We start from the raw sequence: 17907 nt of genomic DNA on the forward strand, positions 1-17907 counted from the left end.
GTGAGTATAATATCTTTGCCTACTGCATGGACAAGCTGGGACAGAGGAACAGTCAGACTGGAATGGGGTTTCTCCCAGGTACACGATATTTCTCTATGCCCATGGAGGAGATGGTGGGAATGCAAGCCTTCTCTTGGTAATTTTTACCCAGTGTGGATGGGGCTCTTGGTCTCTCCTGAGCCTTTCCCTGTCAAATGTACTGCATGGGGCTTGGGACTTCCTAGAAAGAGCCATAGCAGAAGCCAAAAGGAGTACAAGCCTCAGCTGGGGCAAGAGTTTGACATCGGCTTTGGGCGGGTCCACATGGGATGCTTTTCCTATGACTCTTGAAAGAACTCTCCAAGTCTGAGTCTATAATCAATGCTTGGATGGCTAAGAGTTGACAAGATAGTATTAAACACAGAACACAAATGAGAGCTTAGCACAGTCAGTTCTCAAAACCTATCCCATGACTATGGCCCTCTTGAAATGGCATTATGTCTGTTCTGTGCTCTGAACTCTGGAAGAATTAATCAAAAGTATTAATAACTTTAGCAAATATCTAAGCCCTTATAGAAGTCATACCCCAGGTTTATTTCTTTTATGTTAATCTTTCTCTAAAACCTCATTTTGAAAACTTCTACTTAAAGATACAAGAATGTGGCCGGGTGTGGTGGCTCACGCCTGTAATCCCAGCACTTTGGGAGGCCAAGGCGGGCGGACCACGAGGTCAGAAGATAGAGACCATCTTGGCTAACATGGTGAAACTCCATCTCTACTAAAAAAACAAAAAATTAGCCAGGCATGGTGGCAGGTGCCTGTAGTCCCAGCTGCTCAGGAGGCTGAGGCAGGAGGATGGCGTGAACCCGGGAGGTGGAGCTTGCAGAGATCGCACCACTGCACTCCAGCCTGGGCGACAGAGTGAGACTCCATCTCAAAAAAAAAAAAATGATATAAGAATGTTTGGTAGTTTGTTTTGGTATTATAAACGTAGTTCTACCAAGTGAATTTGTATCAAGCAGGAAAAAAGTACAAGACCTTTCAGTGAGGCATTTTCCAATATTTTGGTGAGAACTACTTATTCACCTAGAAGACTGCCAATTAGGCAACTGATAACTGTGTATTGCATTTATGCAAGGCATTAAAGAAAAGACTTGTCCTGTAGCTTGCAATTCAGCAAAAGATTATAAATAATCTGTATCACCAATTAAAGCTATGATGGGTAGATTATAATATAAATATAGATTATAAGATTAATATAAATTCAGTGTTACAAAGAGCTCTGGGGAAGGCTAGACTAATTGTCCTCAGGGAAAATGGTTGGTAGAGATGGCATTTGAATAAGGCCTTAGAAAAAGTATAGTATTTCAACAGGAAGAAGGGGTTAGAGAAGGGCCTTGGACATGGAAGGAGCAGCTTTAGCAAAGGCACAGAGGCAAGAGAGTGCTGGCAATGTAAGAAAACTTCAAGTGCTCAGGTCTGGCTGAAGGAAACAGTATATGAGGGGAAGTAACCGAAAAATGATCTAAAAGGGTATGCTGTGGAGAGTTCTTAACATAAAAAAGAAGAAGGAAAAAAAAGGGAGGAAGGACATGAGAAAGCTGGACTTTGGAGACAGGAAAAATGACTTTTAAAATATACCTTTCCCTAATCATTTCCCACACATTTTAGAGTTTTAGAGTGAGAATACTTTATTAGCAAGTTTATTTGCAAATTAGGTGTAGTAACTTCCAAGAAAAACAACCTAGCTGCTGGAACAAATGTTTTTCTGAGCTGGCAAACTATTGCCTGCAACTTAACTAATATATTCATATTGTCCACATCTTGCAATTGTTTCATTAACTCTTTTCTCATCACCAAAGCACCTTTGTAATTTAACTCATTAGTTACACAATGAGTGGCTACGCTTGAACTGGTACTTGCTCCCTTATTTACCCATCCTCTCTTTTTCTGCCCCAACTTATCCCTGCTAAACACTCACTCGTTCTTCTCCTATGAACTGTATCAATAATAATAACATTCATGGCTATTACTTGCTGAGTGTTTGCTATAGTGCCAGGCACTGTGATTAATGCTTTATAAACAGTATTAATACAATCCTGAAAACAACACTACGAAATAGGTGTTATTATGTCTATTTTATGACTGAGGAAACAAGCTCAGAGAAGTTACATTTTGTGCCAGCTGGTGAGTGGCAGGAACCAGGTTTAAACCAGATCTGCTTGACTCAGAGCCCGTGCCTTATGCCACATCATCCTACTGCCTCTGGTATCCACTGATCGCTTACTAATATGGGTCAGTATTTTCAATTAAAAAAATAATAAAAGACTCTTTGGGGCCAGGCACTGTGGCTCATGCCTGTAATCCTAGCACTTTGGGGTGACAAAGCGGGCGGATCACCTGAGGTCAGGAGTTCAAGACCAGCTTGGCCAACATGGTAAAACTCTGTCTCTACTGAAAATACAAAAAATTAGCTGGATGTGGTGGCTTGTGCCTGTAGTCCCAGCTACTCGGGAGGCTGAAATCCGAGAATCACTTGAATCCAGAAGGTGGAGGTTGCAGTGAGCTGAGACTGCACCACTGCACTCCAGCCTGGATGACAGAGTGAGACTCTGTCTCAAAACAAACAAACAAACAAACAAAACAAAAGAAAACAAAAAAAACCATTCTTTGGGAGGCCGAGGCAGGAGAATCACTTGAGCCCAGGAGTTTGAGACTAGCCTGGGCAATATAGCGAGACCCTGTCTCTACAAAAATAAAAATAAAAAAATTAGGCATGCATGGTGGTGCCTGGAGTCCTAGTCACTTGGGAGGCTGAGGTAGGAGGATCACTGGAGTCCAGGAGGTCGAGGCTGGTCATAAGCATGCCACTACACTCCAGCCTGAGTGACAGAGTGAGACGTTGTCTCAAAACAAAAATTAAACATTCATTGAGTGCCTGCTACTGTAAAATCCTGTTCTAGGTGCTGTGTCAGATATATATATAAAAAAAGAGAATGCCTATAGATTATTGATGTTCATAAGCTCCCATACTAGAGTATAAACAGCTGTGTCATACTGGTTTTTAAGATGATGTGTCCATGATTTATAAATTACAGCAACTAAGGTGGGAAGGCGTAAAAATGGCTCAGTACTTTTACTAAGAATACTAGATAGTGACCACATCTACTCACAGACAGAAATCAGTCAACTGTGACTAAATGACTCACAGAGTTTAATAATACATTTCAATCAGAGTCTGTAAAAACTCTCTCTGCTGATGAAAAATCTGTCCTGTCAGAAGTTCCCAACCAAATCTGCTTATAATCCATTTTCAATGAACCGCAGCTTCCTTTGAAGTAGAATAAGCTACTAAAGCATTTCACCCACAATACGCACACCATGAATCCAGGCCTTACAAAATTCATTACTGATGAATAATGTTACTTGGTTAGAACACAAATGCAATATCAAACTACTTCTGCCATGTAGCCTGAATGTTATGTAAAATTATACACAGTTACTTCGATGCAGCAAAATAAAACATGTTATCTTTTTAAGTTACCTATTTTTAATATGAGCTTTACTAACTTCTGAGTCAGTTTTTGCTAAATATTTTAAAGATGTTTAGCGGCCCACTGTGGGCTACAACCATTCGAACTCCAGGGAACATCTGGAAGGAGTCCCAATTTTGGACTCAGTCTGTCTATTCTTTTCTCTCTACAAAGGTACAGTATTCATGTTACCAAATGCACAATAACAGTTGCCAAAAGGGTGTAGCGGCAAGTACTAACTGCATTTACTCTGCAATTGAAACTCTTAATATGATGAATTTTTTAAGGAAACAAAAGTCAATGAAGAGAAATAAATGTAAGAGTTCAAGAGTGGCAAAAGAAAGAATGAGACATATTGGTTAGCAAGAAGTAGCACCAGGCTACCTAATGTTAATGACACTTACTGCTCAATTCGAGGTGACAAGTACAGCTTGGGGTACACCTGGGTGGCTTCAGTGTCCTCAAAACTAACAGAGAGGAGGGCCACATCTTCTCCAGGGTCTTCATTTACATCCTTAAACAAGAAGTAAAAACACAACATCAGCACCTGTTCTCCTAACATCTTATTAGTGACAAGCTCACAGACCACTGGCATTGAAGCCATGACGGTGAGTTACCCTTATTCCACTTTAGCTTAGCTGCTTAGCACATCCTTTCCACACACCTACCCACTCCTCTAAAGGGATGGATTTTAAACTTTCTGAGCAAAGCCCACCACAGCAAAGCGAAAGACCTTCACCTATCTCACTTGTTCCCACATTAGGGGTAAGGGGCAAGTAGTGAACCTGGTGGTAACAAAGAATTCAGCAAAAATATAATTAAGTTGCAGTAAACATATTACTATAAACATAATTTATATCCTAAAACATCAAAAAAATTAAAAATCCAGTAATTTTCTTACACCTACCTTGACAGTATGTTGTAAGTTATTTAAATAGCAAAAATTCCCAGGAAACATATCACCATGAAGAGTGTCACCATACAAGCAAATGACAAGGGGGTTAGGTACACATCTACTTTGGCAAAATAATAATGGATGATTCACATGCGAACCACAAGACATAGATATTTAAAAGTCTAGTTATAAGAACACTAAAAGACAAAACATTGTTGATCCAAGTATGTACCAATAAACATTGTGAGGTTAACCAAATAACACACAATAAGCTAAACTGATAATGATAAAACTAAACTTACTGTAATTTATAATTAAAAAGCAAGAATAGCAGGAACTGAATATTATAACCAACTCAGGCCAATGCTGATGATACACTGATGAAGTGTCCTGAATCAAAATTGTGGAATTTACAACTATGTGCATGTGCTTTATGATTATTGCCAAGCACCAAGTGTCTGCCAGACTTCTGAATAAAATACTGAATTAAAATAAATCTCGTAGCACACACTGATTTTAATTTGTGAATACCAAATTTTAATAACTCTTAATTTATTTTTGGTTGGTAGTGGCTCCAAGTCAAACATATAAATTTTAAACACTTAATTACTAAACACTTAATATGTGTTAAACACTTAACATCTTTCACTCATAGAGACTGGTAAGAATGGGCCTATATTTCTGGATCAGTTCATAGGTCCTCAGGAGGTTTCAGCAGCCATACCAGCAGCAAGAGAGGGAGGGGTCACACCTAGACTTTAAGACTCACTACTCATGAGCTTGCCGTTGTATCTTCAACCTCAGATACAATGTCTTTTGTCTGTCAGGCCACCCTTTCTTTTCTTTCATCCTGGGAAGCTGGCCATCACTCATCCTGCTCAACTCCAGAAACTTCAGTCTCCTTGCTCTGCATTCTCTTGTGCCTATAAGATGGATGAGTGTGACATGTATACACAGGGACAAGAACCACAAGTCTCTCCCATCTTAAAAAAGAAACATTTTTAAAGGAAAGGAAAGAATCTTGCTGAACTCTACAGAGTTCCTTGGATTCTCTCTCCTCTCTCTCCTCCCCTTCACAGACTGCTTGGAAGAGTTATCTACCCACACTCTATTCCCTTCCCTTCCACTTATCCCTTAGCCCACAACAATAGCCTACTACTGACCCCACAAGTTCATGAAGACCGTTCCCACCAAGGGTAACCACTAAATACACCAAATGCTTCTGTTCTTTTCTTACTTGATGTCTAAACAATATCTGACATGGGTAACCACTTGCCTCTCCAAACTCTCTTTTCTTGCTGTTCTTTTCCTATCTCTTTGGCCACTTCCCTTTCCATTTTCTTTCTTTTTTAAAAAATTCTAGATTACAAAATTTAGGCTTGTCTTACCAAGTCAAACCATACAGAAGTTTATAAAGAAAAAGCTCTTTCACTCCTCCCTTGCCCCCCATTTTTCAAGGTAACCAATATTAACTGTGTGTGTAGGTAGCTTCGAACTACTTTCTTTATGCTCATAAAAAACATATACACAACACATTTGAATATAAACAGCTCTTTAACCTCCTGTTTTGTTTCCCCTAATGGAATCATACCGCTCCACCAACTGCTTTTTAAATAGCCACATAATATTCCATGGCATGGATTTATTTTTTATTAAGCCATTTCCTTAGCAACAAACTTCAGGTTGTTCACAATTCTTGGCCACTTGATAGTGCTGCAATAAATATTCTTTTGTGTGTGTGTGTGTGTGTGTGTCAGTGTGTGTACATGTGTGTGTGCACATCTGTTAGTAGTGGGACTTGTATTTTTAAATAGAGAACTAAAACTGAGCTTGTTGGGTCAAACGTTATGAACATTTTACATTTCTAAAGAATTTGATAGATTATTTTCTAAAACTTTTGCAACAGGCTGGGCGCGGTGGCTCATGCCTGTAATCCCAGCACTTTCGGAGGCTGAGGTGGGTGGATTACCTGAGGTCAGGAGTTCGAGACCAGCCTGGCCAACATGGTAAACCCTGTCTCTACTAAAAACACAAAAATTAGCCAGGTGTGGTGGCGCACGCCTGTAATCCCAGCTACTCGGGAGGCTGAGGCAGGAGAATTGCTTGAGCCTGGGAGGCAGCTGCAGTGAGCCGAGATGGTGCCACTGCACTCCAGCCTGGCTGACAGAGCGAGACTCTGTCTCAAAAAAAAAATAAATACAAACAAATTTTAAAAATTAAAAAAAAATTGCAACAATTCACATTTGGACCTGTGAGTTTGTATAAGCCTGCTTCCCCTCATCCTGAATCACTGGATAACACTGGCTGTTACCACTCTTTTTAACATGTGGAAAATGGTATCTCCACTTAGATTCAATGAATGAGGCTGAGCAACTTTTTACTTATTTACTGGTCATCTACATTTCTTTTGTAAATTTCCTAGTGAAATCCATTATTCATCTTGCTTTCAGGTTCTTAGTCTTTGCTGTTGTTGCTCATTGGGTTTCTTAACCTTTTTCTGTCACATGTGCTAAAACTATTTTCTCTTTTTGAGTTTTTACTTCATTTGAGGTCTCTTCTGTCATCACAGAAAATTTAGATTTTTGCAGAGCTAAATCTGGTCAATAACTCTGAGGTTCTATAACTACTTCTCCAGTTTTTAATCTTATATTGTTATAATTTTATTTTGACATTGTAGATTTGCAATACCTCTGGAATATATTTTTAGGTGGCATGATATAAGTAGTTTTGTTTTGTCCTGTTCTGTTTCTGACTGGGTGAGGAGGGGGATGAGTGGGTAAGAGCAGGATCTTAGCACAGTATCTGGCATATGGAAACCACTCAATGTTAGCTGAATGAATAAATCAGTGAACAAATGAATGTTCATCCCTAACTTTTATTCTCTACACCTAGAGATTTTTCAGGAACCTACTTTACAAATATTTTTGTCACCAATGATGCCTAGAAACTAAATGCTGGCTCCCTGCTCCTGGCCTTGTTAATACACCAAGTCCTCCAGAACTAGTGACTTTAAAAGGAGAGCCCAGGTCAGAAGTCTGAGCTTTCTGATCACTTCTTGCTCTTTTATAGATGATAGAGTATTCAACTTTGAACTTTCCTTTCTGTAAAATGAGAATGAAAATTGTAAAAAATATGGCCAGGCATGGTGGCTCACGCCTGTAATCCCAGCACTTTGGGAGGCCGAGGCAGGTGGATGACGAGGTCAGGAAATCGAGACCACCCTGGCTAACATGGTGAAACCCCGTCTCTACTAAAAATACAAAAAATTAGCCTAGTCCTAGCTACTTGGGAGGCTGAGGCAGGAAAATGGCGTGAACCCGGGAGGCAGAGCTTGCAGTGAGCCGAGATTGTGCCACTGCACTCCAGCCTGTGTGATAGAGCAAGACTCCATCTCAAAAAAAAAAAAAAAAAAAAAAAAAAATTGTAAAAAATACTTAAGGTCTGCAACAAACAGAAACTACTCAATTGTATAATATGACTTTAAAACTCATCAAACATCTAAAACTAAGGCTAAAGCTGAGCTTGAAGACATTCATAGGAACGAATTCATTTTATGATCTAAGTGTAGAAGTAGCCCTATGTGAGTTAGATTGGTCAAAAAAGACAACTAAAAAAGAAATAACATTTACTTTCAGAAACCTTTCCCCAATAACTAAGATTTCTTATGTAGGGTCACGGCTAGAGGTTATGATCATGAATCACATAACTTTGCAAAACCACACTGCAAAGAACCAGGGGCCACCAAAATCCTTTTTAATTGGGGGCTTTATTCCATATGCCTATGGATAATTTATAATTATTTCCCTTTCTGACTTTTAAACTTTCAATTTCACTACTATTTCAATAAAGAGCGGAAATACTTAGAGACAATCCTCCAAACAAACGGAATGACCCTGGTTTATATAATCAACATTTATCATCTGGCATCCTGAAAAAAGTACATAAAACATGAGTCTGAATATGAAACTAGTTATTTCCAGGAGTTCGTTTTATACGTTTTATTCCTGTTGGTATGGCGCATGAGATTTCCCTGAAATGGTATTTGATTCCTAATGGATATCTAAGTTTGAATTTGAGTGCTTAAACAAGCCTATAGAATTCCAAAAATACAAATCCACACAGTGCTGTTTCTAGTTTCTGCAACTCTAACAAGCATGTACATGTGTTCCCTCCCATCTGGGAAATCAGAAAAGAAGCTCCTGTACCATAGTTCTGAGAAACTAACATTACGGATGATTACTCTAACCACTAATGGCAGCATTTGGAAAACAGGGGGTGGTTACAGCAAAGTAGGGGACATTTAAAAACATACAAGTATACATTTTCAGGGCTCTCTATCTGCACCATTTGAAACTGCAAAAGAATAAAATGGGAGGAAAGATATCGAATTTGATAAAGCTAAAGAAGAATATTGCCTCCCACCTTTATAAAAGTCTGCCAGGCACTGACACACATACAGTGAAGTAATAATGGCCATGATACTCTGGTGAGATGTAACAGTGGGTCTGGCTCAGCACCTGATTAAAGCTAAAAGGAGTTCCTATGGCGTATAATGAATATTCACTATAGGTGAGCTCCTGGCAGGCTGGGAGATTTTCCTGTTCATTTTTGCACCCCCAGTGTCTGGAACATAGTACATACAGAGCAACTGGTGGAAAAAAACAGAATTAATGCAGAGATAACTAAAAGAATGAGTAAATGAATGAAATAAACCACCAAACTAGCTTTTCTAAACAGAGGAATATTTGGGTTCCAGGACGGATGTTATAAATGATGGAATTAAGTGGAAAATGCTCTCAATAGGGAGAATTCTCAGTATTTATTTCTTTAATTCCTTAAGTTTATGCTTACTAAAGATTTTATTAAAAAACAAAAACAACAACAACAAAAAACCTCAAGTCCGAACTATGTATCACCAAGGATACACCCATTAATAAGAGAAAATACTTCTAGTTAGATCATAATGGTTCATTTATATAACTATTCTCAATTGAGGCTCTTTGCAAATATCAAAAGAGTGTAGAAAACAATAACAATTAGCCTTGGAAATGAAAGTAAACCAAGTACAATTTATCATTATGCTCTACTCCTTTGATATGCTAATTATCCCAGGTAAGGACAGCAGTCATTAAACAAGTCCCTATATGTTGAGAACATTAGTGTCAATATAGGTACAAACTACCAATTAACTAATTGCTGAAAGACATTAGCTGAACCAGAAATACTGCAAATCGCAGGTCACGTAACAGGACAGTAAAAAAGTCATTGTATTTCTCAATTCAAAAAGGCTTACAATAAAGTTATAACTGTTACTAGCAAAACCACTCAGGGGGTATAAATGGCTATACAGAAGCTATTACATAGTATGTCAAAAATCAAGTAAGTGCTTCTGTGTTTATTTGTTTATTGGCCTTGAACTCCTGGGCTCAAGTGATCCTCCTGCCTCAGCCTCCCAAGTAGCTGAGACCACAGGCACGAACTACCACACCCACCTAAGTAAGCCCATTTTAAAATGGTATTAAACTAGACTCAGAATTAAGTGTAATTCCTCAAATAACCAAAAATTAGGTCTAGGTAACTACTTCATCACAAAAAAGTTATGAGTTTTGTCGCCTACTCTGTCACCCAGGCTGGAGTGCAGTGGCGTGATCTCAGCTCACTGCAAGCTCCACCTCCTGAGTTCATGCCATTCTCCTGCCCCAGCCTCCCGAGTAGCTGGGACTACAGGTGCCCACCACCACACCCAACTAATTTTTTTGTATTTTTATTAGATACGGGGGTTTCACCGTGTTAGCCAGGAAAGTCTCGATCTCCTGACCTCGTAATCTACCCACCTCAGCCTCCGAAAGTGCTGGGATTACAGGCATAAGCCACTGCACCCGGTCAAGTTATGAGTTTTTGACAAACTATATGCAATTTGCAAAACAGAATCCTATTTTAAAATATACACAGTGAGGTTAGTATTTTAGAAGCTCTGATATCCATCAAATTATATAAATTTAGATATTTTAAATGATGTTTTTTCAAGTGGGAGAGAATAAGACTCTCCTAGGGTACTACCATTCATTCAAGCATTTAACAAAATAAATAAAACATATAGTATGTTACAAATGTTACAGAGAAAAATTAAAGCAGGGAAAGAACATAAGGAATGAGGAGGAAATGAAAGTTTAAAAGGGTGTTCAAAGTTGGCTTTATGGAGAATCAACAGTGGCCTTTCATTACTTCACAGAGACTGAAGATAAAAAGTGCTCTTGACTTGCTACATTATATATCAGCATATGCAGCCCCAGCCAAAATTTGAATTTGGGTTCTACTGGCATAAAGACATCACAATGGGTTATGATAGGAATATGGCAGGAATGAAATAAAATCTAAGCAGAAGAGATAGTTAAGAAGAAGGAAGTGATATATGTAAGACCTTCATCCCACTGCTGAGAGGTCTCTGTCTCATAATGATACTGGTCATTTCAGTAATTAGGTTATTTCCTCTTCATAAATATACTGGGAAAATGTACACGTGCCAGGGAAAGCAGTATAGTCAGAAAGTAAAACAAATCCAAAAGTAAGGGAATACAGTTGAGCCAAACAGATGAGGAAAAGCAATAAATGGGTCCCCTGTGGCTAAACCTGGGGCTTTATTCCATGAAGAAGGATGTAGCAGCACTGGATTGGGGGTTCCAAAAGCCTAGTTACAGCCTATCTCCATCAAATACTGAGTTCTTGGTTAAAAATTATCTTGATATTTTGATATCCCTTATGAAGGCAGCATTTAGTAGAGTTACTTCTGATTTGGTTCCTCCAAATGAAAATGGGAGTAAAAATATTCTCCTCACCTAGTCCAGATAAAATGGGCCACTCTTTATACATTAGCAGAACCTGACTAACATCTCTGCATTTGCCATTCCCCTTCTTAAAAAGCTCTTTCTCTCCTTCTTTTCTTAATTGGTGTGGCTTTAAGTTTAACTCTGATTATAAATTCCCTTGCTCCATTAAGATTCCTTTCAATTTCAATCTGATCTATGTCCTCCCTCGGTAGTTTTCCCCATGTTGCTTCATGAATTCCTCATGCTGTTTCAGCAATATATGTTTTATATTCCAAATAGATTGTGAATTTCTTGAGGGCAGGGTAGAGATCTCCTTCTTCCTTCTAGGCCCAGTATTATCAGCTAACATTTATTCCATGTTTACTCAATAGCCATTGGCTTCCAGCTGTATATGCATTATCTCTAATCTTCGTAACAACTGTGTAAGGTAGAAACTATTTTCACTTGCAGATGAAGAAACTGAGGCTCTGAGAGATTAAATGGTGAAGATGAGTTTTGAACCTATGTATGCTGACTCAGACCCTAGACTCTTAATCCTGATATTATATTCTCTAGTATGCTACTGGACACAAAGAAGAGACTCAGCACCAGTGCTCAAAGAAATGTATAAAAAACTTGGAAACTCATATGCAGGAAAGATTTACTATACATTTACTTTTTCTACATTTAGTTTCTAAATGGTATGTCCCAAAGATCATGAGCAACTTAAGGAACCATTTCTTCTTTCCTTATTATCCAAGAATAAACAATCTTGTCTGCACCAGGCACACAGTGGATATTCAAAATAGGTTAAAAGTATATGCTTTATGTGTTTTAATGTCTGCTTTTAGAAAGTACAGAGCAAGAGATTAAAATTAACAAGTGTATAAAGACTAAAGGCTATAGAAGTCACTGTGCCAAATTAAATGCATTCACCTGACATCTTTACACAGACTCAGTTAATTCAGGAAGGAGAATGGCTTCTCTGAGGACATCAGTGAGGACCATGGCATTCTAAGGTGGTAATATCAACCTTCCTGCAATAATGTACAGTTAGGGCCATTCTATGATTAACTAACTATATTCAGTGAAAATAAGAAGCACTGATTGTCAGGTCAGGAAAGGATAACTGCAATGTTCTTGAAAATAGCTATTTCTTACAGGGTGAGCCCAGGACACCAGGACAGAGCTGCTACCACCAGCCCATGTCTTCCAAAAGTGACATCTTGAGCTCATTACTACTAGATGTCATGATACAGAATAGGGTAAGTTTTTTTTTAAAAAATCTATCTTGCTTATTATTTTCATTAACAAAGATGATTTCACTGCTTTTATTTATGCAGGAATATGCTTGTGAAGCTGTACTTATCCTTACTATATTGGTTATAGCTACTGTTTATAAAGCTAAATTGAAACACATATCATACAAACAAACTTTAGGGAGGAAAATCCTGGCTCTTTTAAAATAATGATGATCAATATTTTGTTGGTCAAATACTGTCCCGTCAGTTATTATACCCAAAAGACACAGCCTTGAGAATCACCAGCTTTTGAATAGTCACATCATTAATCTAAAAAGTGTGTGAAATGGAGGCCAGAGAGGTTGGGTGAGGGGAAGCCTTTGTAGTATAGCCAGGGTGCTCACTGGAAGCAAATGATGCTTCCTAGCTTCTGCCAACTTCTCTACTCATAAAAGTTTTTAGAGAAAGAATCTGGAGTGTGGAGTTTCCCCTACTGCCCTAAGTGTGCTCTTAATGAGTTTGATATGCTTCCTCTGGGCTTACTTAAAGTATCAATTTTTGCCAAGACAATCCTAAGCAAAAAGAACAAAGCTGGAGGCATCACACTACCTGACTTCAAACTATACTACAAGGCTACAGCAACCAAAACAGCATAGTACTGGTACCAAAACAGACATATAAACCAATGGAGCAGAACAGAGACCTCTGAAATAACACCATACATCTACAACCATTAGATTTTCAACAAACCTGACAAAAACACGTAATGGAGAAAGGATCTCCTATTCAGTATGGTGCTGGGAAAACAGGCTAGCCATATGCATAAAACTGAAACTGGACCCCTTCCTTACACCTTATACAAAAATTAACTCAAGATGGATTAACAACTTAAATGTAAAACCCAAAACCATAAAAACCCTAGAAGAAAACCTAGACAATACCATTCAGGACATATGGGCGAAGGCTTCATGACAAAAATGCAAAAGCAATTGCAACAAAAGCCAAAATTGACAAATGGGATCTAATTAAACTAAAGAGCTTCTCTACACAGCAAAAGAAAGCATTATCAGAGTGAACTGGTAACCTACAGAATGGGAGAAAATTTTTGAAATCTACCTATCTGACAAAGGGCTAATATCCAGAATTTACAAGGAACTTAAACATATTTACAAGAAAAAAACAAACAACCCTATCAAAAAGTGGGCAAAGGATATGAACAGACATTTCTCAAAAGAAGGCATTTATGTGGCCAACAAACATATGAAAAAGAGCTCACTATCACTGGTCATCAGAGAAATGCAAATCAAAAACCACAATGAGTTACCACCTCATGCCAGTCAGAATGGCGATTATTAAGAAGTCAGGAAACAACAGATGCTGGTGAGGTTGTGGAGAAATAGAAATGCTTTACACTGTTGGTGGGAATGTAAATTAGTTCAACCACTGTGGAAGACAGCATGGCAATTCCTCAAGGATCTGGAACCAGAGATACCATTTGACCCAGTAATCCCATTACTGGGTATATACCCAAAGGAATACATATCATTCTACTATAAAGACACGTGCAAATGTAGGTTTATTGCAGCACTATTTACAATTTTTGCAACTGTTTTACAAATCATATTGAACTACATCTTTGAGTTTCTCTGAGTTGTGACGTTATGCATTCCTACTGATAAAAACCTTGTGCCAGACTTTAATCCAAGAGCCCAACAAAACAAGTTCAAACAATACTGAGTTTTTATTTAAGCACATATGAAACAGACATTAATACCATTTACCACATCCTTAATACGTCTCCATAACTTAAAGAAAAGGTAGAAGAGGTATTCACCTAAATCGTTAAGATTGCTCTTTTAATGGATAGAAAGATTTAAAGTGGCAGTTGATACAGTGGACATCTGTGATATTGCTTGCCTGACACCCTCTCCTCTCTCAGGAAGCTCTTCTCTCTTCTAGGCCCCACCCCCAGGCCCCAATTCATAGAGCCCCTCAAAGAGCTGCCTGTCCTAATCCCTGGGAACAGCTGATGGGTCTAGGTAAAGGCTGGTCCTTTCTTCAAGATTTGTGACTAAATGTAGGTCAGTCTCTGCAGATGCAGAAGAAATGGTGAGCTGCCATATTTCCCATATATAGAAGAAACCAGGTTGTGGTGGGACAGAATAAAGCCAACCTGCTGGGAGAAGTGCAGTCAATAGAGGACAGAGTCCAGGCAGCGTCCACACCCTTAGTTCCTGTGGGTCTTGGTGCAGCTGTGTCCCTGCTCTTACTGTGGTGTGACTATTCAATCTGCTCCTAGCTTTGGAAAGCTAATAAATTGCACTATATGCCTACGCTGGTTTGAAGTGGTTTTCCTTCACTTATAACCAGCATTTTCTCTGGTAAATTATTAAACGAACACAGATGATATCACGGCAAATCAAAATCTATAAAATTAAGGGCTAAAAAGGGCTCTCATCTGTGGGTTATTTGAATACTTACTACACACTATGGAATGCCAGGCCTTCATCAGAACCTCAAAGGGCTCTGAGGACACAGATAAGCTGCATGCCTCCTCACGTGCCAGAGGAAAGCTTTGCTAGAGCAATCTGCCTGCAGCACCAGGCTCTGGCTATAGCTAGGCTAGTTCTCTGGACTTGCTGTCTCTCATCTTGGTGAACTTAAAACAACACCGTAACACATCCTGGGCCTTAGAACACCTTGCACTCACTGCTCCTCTTCAATTGATGAAGGAAAAGGTATCAGAGGTGCCAGTGCTAGAGGCAGAAAACCCATAGTAGTATGCCATTTGAATACATGAAATATTTTGCAAGTTTATCATGCAACTTAACAACTACACAAATACGATGATCTTCTAGCTACAGACAAAATTTTTGTCAAAGAGATTACATGCTTTCATTTTTTTCCATATGACATGCTAAATGTGGGCATTTGGAGAAGCAAAAGGTTTACACAGCTTTTGCAAATGTATGTGGAAGTGCCCAGCAAGATCCAGGCATGAGAAGGTGCTCAATAAGTTAGTTTCACTTCCCTTATTTCATTCAGATTCTTGGTCTGATATCCTTTTCAAAATCATGCTATTCTTCCAGCTATTAAAGCTACACCCTGTTCTCTCCTCTCCAGGTTGCTTTGAATTCTGGAGTTTAGAGATTCTTCCCAGGTGGTTCTGTGGGTGAAGACAGAAGGGAAAGCCACCCTAGAAACTAATAACACCTTTGTTCCCACCCACCCAGCCAGCAGGTCACTTGGCTCAGACTGTCTGTGCCCATGGCAACTAAGCAATTGGTTATTTCCAAGTTATTTCAGATACCTGGCACCACATGCTCATTAGCTGGAGACCATCACAAACCACAAGTGGTAGAGAATGGAGCCCATTAGAGACTCTCCCCGTGACGTGATCAGAGGTCTTTTGATTTGCATATTGTTATCTGTAGAACCTAAAGGGCAGCTTAGAGTTGAAAAAGAGAGGCCTGGAGCCATATTCCCCTGAAACTGTCTATGGGAAGGCCCTGTATAGAAAAGGAGCTCTGAGAACCAGTGTAAATACCATACCTTTCTCCCAGCCTCAAAAGCCCTCCTCCATCTACAGTAGCCTGACATTTAAGCTCCTCCAAGGTGTCTTCCCAATTTCTTTCTTTCTTTCTTTTTTTTTTTTTTGAGACGGAGTTTCACTCTTGTCACCCAGGCTGGAGGCAATGGTGTGATCTCAGCTCACTGCAACCTCCGCCTCCCAGGTTCAAGCGATTCTCCTGCCTCAGCCTCCCAAGTAGCTGGGATTACAGGCATGCACCACCACGCCCAAATTATTTTTGTATTTTTAGTAGAGACAGGGTTTCTCCATGTTGGTCAGGCTGGTCTCAAACTCTTAACCTCAGGTGATCCGCCTGCCTCGGCCTCCCAAAGTGCTGGGATTACAGTCAAAAGCCACCATGCCCAGCCTCCCAATTTCATTTTTCTACCACCCTGTTGATACACCGTAACTACTGCAAGTTCCCATACTCCAAGTCATCACTCCATCAGGTCTCTGCTCTGCCACTCAATCCTGGATGCCTTCTCCCAGGTCTACATCCCCCAACCCCAAATCTCCAAATTGGACCTACTCTTATTTTTCAATTTATCTATTTATTTTTATTTTTTATTTTTTTGAGATGAGTCTTGCTGTGTCCGCCAGGCTGGAGTGCAGTGGCATGATCTCGGCTCACTACAAGCTCTGCCTCCCGGGTTCACGCCATTCTCCTGCCTCAGCCTCCCAAGTAGCTGGGATTATAGGCGCCCACCACCACACCCAGCTAATTTTTTGTATTTTTAGTAGAGATGGGGTTTCACCGTGTTAGCCAGGATGGTCTCGATCTCCTGACCTCGTGATCCGCCCGCCTCGGCCTCCCAAAGTGCTGGGATTACTGTGGACCTACTCTTTTAAGTTCAATTTAGAAGTCAAGACTTCCTTGATCCTACCAGCTCATGTAATGGTCTCTCCTTTAAAATCCTTCAGGTTTTTAGGTACACCCAAATATGATAGTATTTGATTGGCTTGTGTGTGTGTGTTATCATTTATCTGATTGGGTTCCTTAAGAGCAATGACTGTGTTTCATTCATTTTTGCATACAAAATGAATTAATACATTCATTTTGTATTTGTTTCATATTTTGTATTCAGTGTCTAGTATGGTGCTTACCACAAAAATAGGCTCCCAATAAATATCTGATAAACAAATGTATGAATGTGTATATGAATGACCACATATGTCTGCCAGTAAACCACTGTTTCAAAACTGGGTTTCAAAAGCAGACATCCTTAGTAGACACAACAGAAATCTATTGAAATTATTAAATTGACTTTCCAATGTAAGCCAGTTGGTATAAGTTTGGGCAGAATAGGCCATTTCTCCCCAGGTTTAGATCATGCCCTGGAATAGGAGAAACTTTGGATCTGTACGCTTAATTGAATGATCAAACCCTAGAGTGCAGAAAAACAAGAGCAATCTTTTTGCCATGTCTAACCATAATCTGATCTCCTAAAACGGAAGCTAATAAACTTCTAAACAACACATTATATGGCGTTCACTGAGTCAACACTCATGATTTGCCAACCATGTGTAAGGCAAGCACAATAAAGTCAAACAAAAGGATTGTAAGAATCAGTCTCACCCCTCAAAGAGGTTAATATAAACACATGAAAATGAGAGAAGTTTCTTCCTTCTTCTTCAATAGGAGATCCTAAAAGGTAATACATGATTAATTATCAAGAGTCCTATGAGGAAAGGATGAAGAACTACTCAGTTGTTTCTATGTATCGAGAAAGAATTCCTTAGACTCTTTTCTTTTCTTTTTTTTTTTTTTATTATTATACTTTAAGTTCTAGGGTACATGTGCATAACGTGCAGGTTTGTTACATATGTATCTCTGATAAAGAAAGCCAGAGAGTATCCTGAGACTTTGCTAGAGTCACTTATC

At 39.2% G+C, this 17907-nt stretch overlaps 1 protein-coding gene across 1 annotated transcript in view; it reads right to left on the reverse strand.

Moving 5' to 3' along the window:
* BRE (brain and reproductive organ-expressed (TNFRSF1A modulator)) overlaps positions 1 to 17907 on the reverse strand; it is a 457102-nt gene that overhangs the window by 203885 nt on the left and 235310 nt on the right. The window contains exon 7 of the mRNA XM_011956325.1: positions 3917 to 4026. Coding sequence (XP_011811715.1) covers positions 3917 to 4026 — 110 coding nt within the window. The remainder of the gene's footprint in view (positions 1 to 3916; positions 4027 to 17907) is intronic.

This window comes from Colobus angolensis, unplaced genomic scaffold, assembly GCF_000951035.1.
Source record: "Colobus angolensis palliatus isolate OR3802 unplaced genomic scaffold, Cang.pa_1.0 Scaffold413, whole genome shotgun sequence".
Lineage (NCBI taxonomy): Eukaryota > Metazoa > Chordata > Mammalia > Primates > Cercopithecidae > Colobus > Colobus angolensis.